The sequence below is a fragment of the Euleptes europaea genome, chromosome 15, assembly GCF_029931775.1.
Source record: "Euleptes europaea isolate rEulEur1 chromosome 15, rEulEur1.hap1, whole genome shotgun sequence".
NCBI lineage: Eukaryota > Metazoa > Chordata > Lepidosauria > Squamata > Sphaerodactylidae > Euleptes > Euleptes europaea.
The window spans coordinates 47,679,524-47,693,711 of NC_079326.1; the positions used below are offsets into that span (position 1 = coordinate 47,679,524).

The 14,188-nt window shown below is 50.6% G+C and overlaps 1 protein-coding gene across 1 annotated transcript; it reads left to right on the top strand.

The window, feature by feature from the left end:
- Positions 1 to 7,625: 7,625 nt before the first annotated feature.
- FZD5 (frizzled class receptor 5) lies at positions 7,626 to 9,392 on the top strand. Its single transcript, XM_056861134.1, has one exon. The coding sequence runs from the start codon at positions 7,626 to 7,628 to the stop codon at positions 9,360 to 9,362; it is 1,737 nt and encodes a 578-aa protein (XP_056717112.1). The 3' UTR covers positions 9,363 to 9,392.
- The last annotated feature ends 4,796 nt before the right edge of the window (positions 9,393 to 14,188 follow it).

Consider the following 14,188-nt stretch of genomic DNA (forward strand, 5'->3'; position numbering starts at 1 on the left):
AAGTAATAGCTGGAGATCTCCCGCTGTTACAACTGATCTCCAGCCAATAGAGATCAGTTCACCTGGAGAAAATGGCTGCTTTGGCAGTTGGACTCTATGGCATTTAAGTCCCTCCCCTGCCCAAACCCCGTCCTCCTCAGGCTCCACTCCAAAAATCTCCAGGTATTTCCCAACCCGGAGTTGGCAACCCTACTTCCGATGCAGATATGCAACAGAATTATCTGACCTCAGAGGTGGTTGAATGTTGTGTCTCTGCATGCTTCTTTGTTTTGGATTTGCCTTCTCCTAATCAAGAGGCATATCTAGAAGAGTTGCTCACACCCATACATTCTTGTATGCACAATGAGTAGGAATTCCTCTGGATACAGGTACATTGTACTCCTACGGACTCAAAAAGGGAAGCTTTTCAAGTAAAGAGTGAAATGTGCCCCCCCCATTCCAATTCAGAAAAAGTCTGACATCAGAAACCACAACATTCATAAACCAGCGGGGGGACATTTTAACCTTCCAGGACTTTTACCTGCTGATTTAAGAGTAGTGGTTCTCTTACAAAAGGGATTTCAAAGTGAGATTAGAGAGACTGCTGAATTACAACTAATAATGAAGCTCAAGACTATGCATTCTCCAGGACTTAATAGAGATCTGGGATTCCTGTCTCATTACCAGTGCTGATTTCTCCACGCTTACTACCCCTCTGCATATCACACCTAATCCAATCACGCCTGCTAATGTCATTTACTTGCTTTTTACATTTACACTGCCTTTGTGTGTCTAATTCACTGTTGTAGGGCAAGGAACTTTGGAGATCAATACGAGTGAATGTATAACTTAAGCCATGAGCTCTAGGGGAAAGTGAGCCACTCACGGGCTTTGAGAAGTGACCATCAGTGTACAATGTAGCATAAACTACATGGAATTGGTGATCTCTGGTAAGAATTAGGAAAGAGACAGGCACCAGAAAATCCTTCCCACAGTTCGAGGTAGCTTTGAATCTCCAATTGCTCAAAGCCAGCACACAGCGTTACATCCTGCAAGCCCATTCATAAACCTGTTCGTGGGCTGGATTGTGGTCCGGGTGTCTTGAAAAGGGGCCATGGTATCCTCCACAATTTAGCATTTATCTTTCTTTGGGATAAGAATGACAAAGCACCAGTAAAGTGCTATCGAGATTATTTATCACGATTATATCATTGCCTGTGGCAACTTCCCCCATTCCTATACCCACCCTAGACGTATGAGTACCATCCTAACTAAACTTATACCCTTCTAAGCCCACTGACTTCCATGCGTTTAGAAGGGTGTCACTCTGCTTAGGATGGCACTGTAAATCTTTTCCAAGGCTGGCTTTCTGCTGGGTTTATGTCTGCTGCACAAGCTATTGTTTTTTTGGAGAGGAAATCTCCCCCTCCCATTCAAAGGGGGAGAGGGAGACCAAGGAAGATAATGCAAATGGGCCAGAAGGCCAAGATTGCTTCTTTGCATCTCTGTGGGCACCACAGGTAATTTTATTTCCAGACAACACTTTAATTAACAGCCTTTAGCCACTATAGAGAGGTGCTAAGTGCTCTAAGTTGAAGATGATTACCACCTCTTCTCAATGCTCGATTGTGCGCAACATAATACAGGGGAACTCCCCACCGTTGCTCAAAAGCCTTATAAGGGAAATATTTCCACATACAGGTTTGCTGGCCCTCGTCCAAGTTTGTCACCCAAGCCCTCAAAGTTTCAAGAAACCAATTTTTCTGACGGCGAAACTATCCAATTTGGTGAAAGGCAGATCAATGGAAGAATCCCAGAAGAGATGGATATCTTATGTTGATTACATAGAGTGGAAATCATAATCTAGGTAGAAGGGTGGAGATATATTAGTGCATAACAGAATGGTAATATAAAGTAGACTCCTTTGAAATGTGGTGTTGGAGGAGAGTGTTACGGATACCATAGACTGCAAAAAACAAAACAAATCAGTGGGTTATAGATCAAATCAAGCCTGAACTGACCCTAGAAGCTAAAATGACTGAACTGAGGCTGTCGCATTTTGGTCACATTATGAGAAGACAAGAGTCACTAGAAAAGACCATGATGCTAGGAAAGGTTGAGGGCAGCAGGAAAAGAGGAAGACCTAACAAGAGATGGGGGGTTACCGCACTTGTATTCCCAGGAATGTATTAAGAGTTTGAAAATGTTATAAAAAATACTGTTCGCACTTTCTATGTATTCCCACCAATGTATTAAGAGTTTGAAAATGTTATAAAAAATACTGATCGCACTTTGTTTGGCCCCTTTAGCTGTGAAGACGTCTTCCAACCATTTATTAGCCGTGGTATCCAAAAACCCTTTTAAAGCGATGTTTTTTATAACATTTTCAAACTCTTAATACATCGCTGGGAATACAAAGTGCTATAACCCCCATGGATTGACTCAATAAAGGAAGCCACAGCCCTCAATTTGCAAGACCTGAGCAAGGCTGTCAAAGATAGGACATTTTGGAGGACATTGATTCATCGGGTCGCCATAAGTTGGAAGCGACTTGACTGCACTTAACACACACACACACAATATAAAGGAAGTAGATTTTTGGCATATGTGAAATAGTCTAGTGTGGAGCAGTAATAAAAGTATAGCATCGATCAAAAGCTACGATAAAAATGGATAAAATTATTTGCAAAGAAAAGTGAGATATGAATTGTATTAAGCATTGTATTGATAGTTAGCTAGGCTGTGGAAACAATGATGAACCCTTGGAAGATTGATGATACTATATGTATGGGAATGAATGAGTTTGTTATGTTTGACCTCTCTGAAAACTTTCATTAAAAATATTTTTTTAAAAATAAACCCATTTTTCATCTTAACAGGCTTTTCCTACCATTTGCAAAATGTAGGTATGGCCTGATGTAAACAGACCACTATTCAAGTGCAAACCAAGGCTGGTTTGCCGCTGTAACAGCATCCAAAGATTATTTTCCTGTGCAGAGACGGAGATGGCATTGTTCTTGGTTATAAAAAAAGAAAAGACATTTGAACTTCTTGAATTGCTCAATAGAACTGACGGGTGTTCATTTTAGACAAACAAAATATTTCTTCACTCAACGTACATTCAGCTTACCAGTTTAAATAACTTTAGAAGGGGGTTCGACATCATTATGGAGGAGGGGTCCATGGACAGCTATTATTAACTGCTAAATGGAACCTCTGTGTTCAGAGGCATTCTACCACTGAATATCACTTGCTGGGGCGGGGGGAAACAGTGGTGGAGGGCTGTTCACTTTGTGCTTCTTAGAAGCATCTGGCTCGCCCCTGTTGGAAATATCACGCTGGTCTTGATGGATCCTTTGTTTGATCCAGCAGGGCTCTTCCTGCGATTTTATCAAGAGCACTGTGTATATCCTCAAAATCAAAACAAAATATCCTTTTTTTTTTTTTTTTGCTCAGATCATGGGGACCAGCTCATGTACACCTGTTTTTAATCTGAATATATATGAAAACATACTTATTGACTTAGTTCAAAAATATCATTTTATATTCTAATAATAAAGTCAGTCAAATCTGAGTATACTTAAATACGGTGACAGGAGCTGTGAAGGGGCAAGACATCTTTTTACAAACTTAAAAAGGGCCTCAAGTTTGCAGAAAAATGTGAAATCTAAAAAAAAAAACATTGGTGTTTTTAAAAAAAACAACAACCCAAAACTGATAATAGGGGCACCTGTAGCTTTAAGCAACAGATTCCCTCAATGGCTGTTGCTAGGCAACCACAGTGTTCCAGGCTTGGTGGAGGGGGCAAGGTCCTTTCCAGGCCTATTTTGGCCTTTGAGAGAGGACTCATTGGGGCAAGGCCTGCTAGGTTGCCAGCTTGAGTTTGGGAAATTCCTGGATAATTTTTGTGGCCGGAGTCTGAGTAGGGGAAGGGGAGAGGCCTCAGCCAGATATAATGCCATAGAGTCCACCTTCCAAACCAGTCATTTTCTCCAGGGGAACAGATCTCTGTTGTTTGGAGTTCAGTTGTAATTCTGGGAGATCTCCAAAGTCCCACTTGGAGGCTGGCAACCTAAGTCCTGGAAGCAGTCTCTGGATGACTTGATACCACCCGATGTATATGATTCAACTAGGCCTGGTGGCCTGCTGCTGTTCAACAGCAGCCACCCTATGAAAACCAGCGTGGTGTAGCAGTTAGCGCTTCGGAGTAGGGTCTAGGAGGCCCAGGTTTGAATCCCCATCTTGCTGTGGAAGCTCACTGGGTGATTTTGGACCCATCACATACTTTCAGCCTAACCTACCTCGCAGGGGTGTTGTGTGGATAAAAAGTAGAGGAGAATTATGTAAGCTGCTTTGATCCCCACTGTAGAGAAAGGTGGGGTATGAACTGAAGTAAATAAACAATAATATAGCTGAAGATGAGAGACAGATAAATGGTAGGTTGAATGGCTGAGAAGAAGAGAATTGCTATTTATGCATGGGAGTTTTTGCCTTGGATTTGCCACTCTCTAGATGCACATTTTCCCCATCCGAATCCTCAAAACTCTGCTTGTGGGCTTATTGTTGGGGTCTCCAGATCAGAGTCCACCGCTCTTAACTACTACACCATGCTGGCTCTGTGAGCCAAGGTGCGATTGCCTGCTGCTGCTTAGCGACACTGGACTCACTTACCGATCTCCCGTGCAAGTACCACTGGTCGGGGGGGGGGGGGTGACCCTGCATATCTTCCGAGATCTGACATGATCGGGCTAGCCTGGGGCAACCAGATCAGGGCTCAGCAGGATTTATGCATATGTATAAAGTTATGCATAAATATGCATCGGATTGCAGTCATGGGATCATGATCGAATTAAAACATGAGCTTCCCCCAGAGGGTTTCATTAGCGATGGTTGTGATGAAACTGGATTTGCAACCAAGCAGAGCAAGCAACAGTTTAGGCCTCAGATTATTATGGGGTGTGTGTGTCTCTAAATCCAAAAGAGTTTACTACACTTTGGCCATTTATGCATGGGAGGTTTTGCCTTGGATTTGCCGCTCTCTAGATGCACATTTTTCCCATCCGAATTCTCCAAACTCTACATGGGGGCTTTTTTTTTTTGGCCACTTATGCATGGGAGGTTTTTGCGTTGGATGGGAAACTTGGATGGAGTTTCTGAGTTTTTAATTGGGATTTTATTGTTTTAAATGAAGAATTTATGCTTAATTTTGCTATTGGTTATTTACGATGTATTTTAAATGATGTTACCTGCTCTGAGTCTGGCTCAGGCAGGCTACAAATCGAAAAATAAATAAATACTTACATTAATAAATCTCTTTTCCAAGCACAAGAAAAGCCCTGCTGGGTCAGACCCCAGCATCTACTTTCCGACAGTGGAAAGGCAGGTGGGAAGGGGACCTGGCCCGCTGACCCCCTCCCCCTGCTACGGGTCTTCAGAGGTATACTGCCTCTGAACGTGGAAGCTCCACCGGACGGCTGCCGTGGAAAGACAGGTGGGAAGGGGACCTGGCCCGCTGACCCCCTCCCCCTGCTACAGGTCTTCAGAGGTATACTCAGGGTCGGTGCTACCATTAAGCAAACTAGGCGGTCACCTAAGGCGTAGACCTCAGAGGGGTGCAGAACTGGCCAGAGGGGCAGTTTTAAATTGATTCGTTTCTTAGAAAAAAATGCAACTGACAATTTATATTTTTTATTTTAAGATAAGTACCACAACAGTGCTATGGAATACAATTAATTATAATCTCTTATAAAAAGTTTTGTGCTTTTATTTTTTCTATAAGACATCTGTTTTTGGAAACTGGTTGGCAATGGGGGGGGGAGCACAAGCAGTTAGCCTTGCGTAGGGCACAAAAATGACTGGCACCGGCCCTGGGTATACTGCCTCTGAATGTGGAAGCTCCACTGGACGGCTGCAGTGGAAAGGGGACCTGGCCTGCTGACCCCCTCCCCCCATCCCCGTCTTCACAGGTATACCGCCTCTGAACGTGGAAGCTCCACTGGGCGGCTGCAGTGGAAAGGCAGGTGGGAAGGGGACCTGGCCCGCTGATCCCCCTCCCCCCACCACAGGTCTTCACAGGTATACTGCCTCTGAACGTGGAAGCTCCACCGGACGGCTGCAGCAGAAAGGCAGGTGGGAAGGGGACCTGGCCTCCCCCTCCACAGGTGTTCAAAGGTATACTGCCTCTGAACGTGGAGGCTCCACTGGACGGCTGCAGTGGAAAGGTGGGAAGGTCTTCAGAGGTACACTGCCTCTGGAAAGGCAGATGGGAAGGGGACCTGGCCTCCCCCCGCCACAGGTGTTCAGAGGTACACTGCCTCTGAACATGGAAGTGTTCAGCCACTGGGTGGCTGCAGTGGAAAGGCAGGTGGGAAGGGGACCTGGCCTCTTCCAGCCACAGGTGTTCAGAGGTATACTGCCTCTGAACATGGAAGCTCCGCGCGGCTGCAGTGGAAAGGTCTTCAGAGGTACACTGCCTCTGAACACGGAAGCTCCACCGGACGGCTGCAGCGGAAAGGCAGGTGAGAAGGGGACCTGGCCTCCCCCCACCACAGATGTTCAGAGGTATACTGCCTCTGAACATGGAAGCTCCACAGGACGGCTGCAGTGGAAAGGTGGGAAGATCTTCAGAGGTATGCCTCTGGAAAGGCAGGTGGGAAGGGGACCTGGCCTCCCTCTGCCACAGATGTTCAGAGGTATACTGCCTCTGAACGTGGAGGCTCCACAGGACGGCTGCAGTGGAAAGGTGGGAAGGTCTTCAGAGGTACACTGCCTCTGGAAAGGCAGGTGGGAAGGGGACCTGGCCTCCCCCTGCCACAGGTGTTCAGAGGTACACTGCCTCTGAACATGGAGGCTCCACCGGGCGGCTGCAGCGGAAAGGCGCCCCCGCGCCGCGCCTGCCGGGACTTGCCCGCCCCAGACGGCGGCGGCGGCGGCGGCAGCAACAGGGGCGGGGCGGGGGCGTGCCTGCGGGCGGGGCGTGGGCGGGGCGCGGGGGCGTGTCCGGCGGCGGTGGGCGGGCCCGGCAGGCGCGCGGCGCACTAGAGCGCAGGTGGCTCCGGCGAGGCGCGCCAGTGGCCGGCGGGGCGTCGGGGGAGAAGGAGCCCGTGGCCCGCCGCTGCCGCCCGCCGCCTCCGCGTGGTCCCGCCGCCCCGTGCGTTCCATCCGCAGCGCGCCGGAGGATGCCCGGCCGGCCCGGGCGGCGTAGGGCCGTCTGCCGGCCCCCTGCAGCTCCACGCGGGCGGCCCGGGGGCGCGGGCGAGCGGCTGCAGGGCGCCCCGCGCCGCCTGCCGGAGTGAAGCGGCGGATCGGGGCCGGCGGAGGGACTTTTGCAGAGTTTCCCCGGGCGACTTTCCCCTCCTGCTCCCGGGATGGCGGCGGCGGCGTGGCCGGGCTGGGCGCGCCCGCCCTGGGCGGCTGCGGACGGGGCTTGGACGGGGTGAGCCCGGTGCGCGGTGTCTTCCTCCTCCTCCTCTTCCTCCGGAGGAAAGCTTGCGCGGCCGCGGGAGCGCGCGCGGAGCATGTGCGCCCTGGGAGACGCGGCCCGCGCGCATCGGGTCCCTCTGCCGGAGGGTCGCTGAGCTGCTCCCCCCCCTTTTGCTTGCCCCCCCATCCCACCCCCTTCGCCAGCGGGACCCCCCGCGGGGGCCATGGCCGGCTTGGGCCCCAGCCTGGGAGACACCACCCTGCTCGGCCTCTGGCTGCTGCTGCTGGAAGCCCCGGCCCTGGTGCCCGCCGCCTCCAAAGCCATCGTCTGCCAGGAGATCACGGTGCCCATGTGCAAGGGCATCGGCTACAACCTGACCTACATGCCCAACCAGTTCAACCACCACACCCAGGAAGAGGCGGGCCTGGAGGTCCACCAGTTCTGGCCCCTGGTGGTGATCCAGTGCTCGCCGGACCTCAAGTTCTTCCTCTGCAGCATGTACACCCCCATCTGCCTGCTGGACTACGCCAAGCCCCTGCCGCCCTGCCGGTCGGTGTGCGAGAGGGCCAAGGCCGGCTGCTCGCCCCTGATGCGCCAGTACGGGTTCGCCTGGCCAGAGCGCATGAACTGCGACAAGCTGCCTGTCCTGGGGGACGCCGAGATGCTGTGCATGGATTATAACCGGACCGAGGCCACCACCTCGGCCCCGTCCTTCGCCAAGCCCACCCGCCCCTCCAAAAGCGGGCATAAAAGCCTCACCCCCTTGACGGGCCGGCACCCTCCGGGGGACTGCAGGAGGGCCTGCGAGTGCCGAGAGCCCCTGGTCTCGATCTCCAAAGAAACCCACCCGCTCTACAACAAGATCGAGACGGGCAACGTCCGCAACTGCGCCGTCCCCTGCTACCAGCCCTACTTCACCCAAGACGAGAAGACCTTCGCCACCTTCTGGATCGGCCTGTGGTCCGTCCTGTGCTTCATCTCCACCTTCACCACCGTGGCCACTTTCCTGATCGACATGGAGAGGTTCAAGTACCCGGAGCGCCCCATCATCTTCCTGTCCGCCTGCTACCTCTTTGTGTCCATTGGCTACATCATCCGGCTGGTGGTGGGCCACGCCAGCGTGGCCTGCAACCAAGATTACAACCACATCCACTACGAGACCACGGGGCCGGCCCTCTGCACCGTGGTCTTCCTCTTGATCTACTTCTTTGGCATGGCCAGCTCCATCTGGTGGGTCATCTTATCCCTCACCTGGTTCCTGGCGGCCGGGATGAAATGGGGGAACGAGGCCATCGCCAGCTACTCCCAGTATTTCCACATGGCCGCTTGGCTGATCCCCAGCATCAAGTCCATTGCCGTGCTGGCCCTGAGCTCGGTGGATGGCGATCCGGTGGCGGGCATCTGCTACGTGGGCAACCAGAACCTCGACAAGCTCCGGGGTTTCGTCCTGGCGCCTTTGGTGGTGTACCTTTTCACCGGGACCATGTTTCTGCTGGCTGGGTTCGTGTCCCTCTTCAGGATCCGGAGCGTTATCAAACAAGGAGGCACCAAAACGGACAAGCTGGAGAAGCTGATGATCCGGATAGGGATCTTCACGGTCCTGTACACCGTCCCGGCGACCATCGTGGTGGCCTGCTACATCTACGAGCAGCACTACCGGGAGAAGTGGGAACTCGCTCAGAACTGCTCCTGCCCTGGGGACAAACAGAAACCGAAGCCCGATTACGCCATCTTCATGTTGAAGTACTTCATGTGCCTGGTGGTGGGGATCACCTCGGGGGTCTGGATTTGGTCGGGCAAGACCCTCGAGTCATGGCGGCGGTTCACAGGGAGGTGTTGCCAGAGTGGCAAGCCCACCGGCACACCCATGTACAGCGAAGCCAACGCGGCTCTGACGGCAAGGACCGGGGTGCCCAGTTCGGCTTCCTACCATAAACAAGCCCCGTTCTCCCATGTATGAAAAAGCACCTTGCTTGTTGGGAGCAGGTAAGCGTGGTGTGACTTGAGTTTCCGACTGGAAAGATTCCAGGCAGAGAACCGGGGCTTTCTCTCAGGTCTGCTCCGAGAGAGACTCTTTGTGCTGTCTGTGATGTCTGACTTGGCCTCTGGTGTTCGCTTAACTATTTAATTTGAGAAACGATGGGTTTCGGATCCGTTCCTCTCGGCCGAACTGGGAGATTGTGTCAGACAGATGTTGGCTGCTGGTTCCTAGCAGCAGGACTTTTCAAATCTGTGTTAATGCCGTCTTTGTTTATTTCAGCAACGTGCGCGCACAAACTACTGTAAGTTGAAATACAAAATAACCGATGGGGAGGGAGGATCCGCTTGTGAAGCAGACTCCAGTTTCAGATTTTTATTTTTGGAGGGCTTAAATCCACCCTCATCACTTTTGACACCCGTCCATGCCAAATCTCATGCCAGGCAGCCTCAGAAAGGATCTTGGCGTGGGTACTAGTTTCTCCTCTGTAGCAGCGAGGAAGGAGTTTAAAATAAAAAGTAGGAAGGGCAGCACCTCCGTTTTGGTGAGGATGCCCCAAGGAAGCCCTTGCCAGACCCAGAAAGCACATAACATCATCACGCTCACCGTTCCCGCTTTCTTTGCTAAAAGAAACATGCATTGGGTCTTCCTAACATAATGCCTGAAAGCTACTTTTAAACGTCACTGAGCTTTGCAAATGATTCCTCTCTCTCTGTCCTGGTGCACTGGACCTTTCCAAAACAAAGACGCGGTGTGGAGGGGGTGGTGGTGATAGTCTTGTAAATCCAGAGCTGGTAAACAGGTTTCCTCAAAGTTAATTTGAATGCTTCATCCCTTTTGGCATAAGGGGAGGGACCCAGACGGCAACTGGGATGCCGCGGTAAGGGTATTGTTTATTTTGTTTCGACCTAGTCCTGAAGCTGGCTTCCCGCTCTCATGCAAGTTTATTCTGAAACGAGGCTCCCTGAATCCAGTGGGGCTTACTCCCAAGTAATTACGCCCCGGAGCCTTAAAAAGCATGGGGGGGATTTGATTCCCTAGAACCGCTTCCTCCACCACACCTGTCCGTTTTTGCATCTGCTGTCCTGCTTGCCGCTCGTGGGGTTTTATGGTTTTAATGTTTGGCTGCTATTTGTAAAAGGGGAAAAAAAGATGGGATCAATACCAGAAATCTATGTGAGCGTATATCTGTGAAGTATGGTTTTTTTTATGCCCCCCTCCCCAGTAGAAAATAGGACTCTAACCCCTCCTGCGGTCTTCAGAAGTTGAAGTAGCAGGGCCAAAAACAAAATATGTGGGCAAGGACAATCATGGCCCCCTCTCTTTGCAGAGGGGGCTCAGCTCCATCTGGGCTTTGGAGCACCGGCTGCAGAGACACCGTCCAGGTCTTACCCTTTGTAAGCCGACCCCTCCCCACTAACACAAAGCAGTATTAGGATCTGGCAGTGTGTGCACTCCAAGGCAAAAACGCTTGCACTTTAAACATGAACGAGAAATTTCTGCTCATCAGCTTATTCGTAAGAGTGGTAGTTTGGAGCGGTGGACTCTGATCTGGAGAACCGGGTTTGATTCCCCACTCCTCCACATGAGTGGTGGATGCTGATCTGGTGAACCGGGTTGGTTTCCCCCACTCCTCCACATGAAGCCAGCTGGGTGACCTTGGGCTAGTCACAGCTCTCTTAGAGCTCTTTCAGCCCCACCTCCCTTGCAGGGTGTCTATTGTGCGGAGGCGAAGGGAAGGCGATTGTAAGCCGGTTTGATTCTGCCTTAAGTGGTAGAGAAAGTCGGCATATAAAAACCAACTCTTCTATGACACGTTGAATCTGCACAGAGGATGACAGTTTTATTGACCTCTGACCAAACAGATAGTTAAAAGATGCTGCTCTGGGAGAGGCTTGGACAGAACTCAACCTCTGGGAATGGCATGAAGAGAGGGAGATGTAGGTCCCCCCTCCCCCAGCCAGGACCTAAGGGTAACCCCCTGCACCAACCTAGAGTACCGAGCGTACGTGGGTAAGGGCATTGCTGCAACCATGGGGTTGTTTTGCCTTTCTGTGAGCTGACTGGCTTGAGTATGTCCCAGCACTTGGTGCGCCCTACATGCTCAAATGCGCTGTCACAGATCAAATCCTGCAGGGAGAATTTTCACATCCTTCCCAGACAATCCATTTTCATTGGGATTTGTGTGTCTCTCTTCCTTCCCCTTACTCCACCAGAAGAAGTTAAGGACTTGCAAAACACTGTCTTCTGCAGGAAGCAACAGGGTTGAAAGTACTTGATACTGGTTAGACTACACCCGGGATTGGAGAGAAAAATCCAAATTCAGTGCTGTGGCTTCGATCCTGCTGAACATTTCCATGGACAGGATTCCTGTTTACAGAGGGTGGTTTGCTTGGCTTCCGCTCCTGGAAGCCCCCAACGGCCCCTGAAATGCTGCTTCTGGGAGATGGGGGGGTCGCCCCCCCCCAGGGACAGCATGAATCATAGAATCATAGAGTTGGAAGGGACCACCAGGGTAATCTAGTCCAACCCCCTGCCCAAGGGGGGAGCCTGAGGTCTACAGCAGGCAGCTGGAATACGTGGAAACTGCCCTCTCTGTCATTGGCAGTCCTCAGCTGGATCCATCGTGGTGTAGTGGTTAAGAGTGGTGGTTGGGAGCGGTGGAGTCTGAGCTGGAGAACCGGGTTTGATTCCTCACTCCTCCACATGAGCAGCGGAGGCTAATCTGGTGAACTGGATTTGTTTCCCCACCTCCTCCACACGAAGCCAGCTGGGTAACCTTGGGCAAGTCACACTCAGCCCCACCTACCTCACAGGGTGTCTGTTGTGGGGAGGGGAAGGGAAGGTGATTGTAAGCCGGTTTGAGTCTCCCTTAAGGGGTAGAGAAAGTCGGCATATAAAAACCAACTCTTCTTCTTGTTATCTTTGGCATCATGTTCTAACCCTAAATCTGTATAGGGAGTGGGGAGATCCTACCTGACAGGTGCTGATGGTATTTGACAATCTTCTGGCTGCTTCTAGCCCCACAGATCTGCAGACAAGGTACTTGCTCCATAAGTATGACAGAAATTAGCATGAATTACTGCCGCTAGGCAGGGAGCATATTTCAAAGTAACTTTAATTGCTGGTTGAAGGCGCCTACCATGGAGCAAAGACGGCCTCAGGGCTTTCTGGTATTGAGGCACCAAGGCACGGCACTCGAGGGACAGAATCACTTTACCCCCCACATCTCTGTGGTACACACTGTTTGCCTCACATGGGCAATACAAGCAGCAGCCTCATTACATTCAATACTGGAAGCGCCAGTCAGTGCTGCGCTGTGACTGAGAGGCCTCAGTGGCCTTAAGCCCTCTTCGTGCTTTTGCGTACAGTGCATGGAAGATTTGTTAGAAGAAACTGCAGGGTGGCGTTGGCTGTACCTATAGCTTATTTAAAAAACACACAGACGCACACAGAGGTTGGCTTTTTTTTTACCATAAATAGTACTCAGCAGTTGCTCCTAGATCCACCGTCAGAAGGAAACCATACGATGACCTTTTCCTTTGCTGGAGTCTTTGTAGAATGGTACAGAATACCTGGACTGCTGCACTAAACATTAAGGGCACGATCCAGAGACCTGGCCATTTCTAACCTGGCTAGTGTGGTGTAGTAGTTAAGAGCGGCGGACTCTAGTCTGGAGAACCGGGATCAATTCCCCACTCTTCCACATGAAGCCTGACGGGTGACTTTGGGTCAGTCACGGCTCTCTCAGAACTCAGCCCACATGGTGGCAGGCAACGGCAAACCCCCTCCGAACGTCTCTTGCCTTGAAAACCCTACGGGACCTGGCAACAGACAGGTCCACTCACTTTAAGATCTTTTGTATGCCTTTACTACCAGTAAGAAGATTGCCCTAGGCATTGTGCTAGTGATACAAGGTTAATAACCATCCAGTTCAGCAATTTTGCAGGAAAACTAATAGACACACCGTTCCTTGAAAGTGACAATCCACGTTATGGGATTAAACACGATCGGGACAGACAATACTTTATTTAATGCCAGCAATCAACTAACAAGAGTAATGCATTCTCCCTCACAGGGGTCTAATGGGTGTGAAAAAACATTTACACCTTTAAGGAGGCATTTGCAGTTGTTATTGCCAGTTTCCACAAAGCATGTTGGCTGCACACAAGGCACTCTTAAAGAAGCTCCCCAGTTTTTAATTCAGTGCAAAGGGAGGGGAGGGAGAACAGCTACCGCAGTAGCAACATCTTTCTATCACCTGTGCAAAGTCCACAATGTGCTCTACAGACACCCAAACAGACCTTGGGTTCTTGTGGTTGGTTGTTCCGGCTACAAACTCTGACTGTCCCCACAAATCAAATCAACGCAGACACAACTTTTCATTTGGGGAAAGCGATTTGTTTGCTTCATATGTAACAGAAGGGGGCTGGTGGATATCTGAAAATTCTCCTCTCTCAGAACTATAATTCATATGCGTCACGTCTTAGAGCCAGCGCTGTGTAGTGGTTAAGAGCGGTGGTTTGGAGCTGTGGACTCTGATCTGGAGAACAGGGTTTGATTCCCCACTTCTCCACATGAGCTGCGGAGGCTAACTGGATTTGTGTCCCTGCTCCTACACCTGAAGCCAGCTGGGTGACCTTGGGCAAGTCACACTCTCTCAGCCCCACCTACCTCACAGGGTGTCTGTTGTGGGGAGGGGAAGGGAAGGTGATTGTAAGCTGGTTTGAGTCTCCCTTAAGTGGTAGAGAAAGTCGGCATATAAAAACCAACTCTTCTTCTTTTTTGTTTTTTATTGGAAGTGTGTG

Coding starts and splice junctions, on each gene's coding strand:
- FZD5 (XM_056861134.1), top strand. CDS start 7,626: ATGGCCGGCTTGGGCCCCAGCCTGGGAGACACCACCCTGCTCGGCCTC.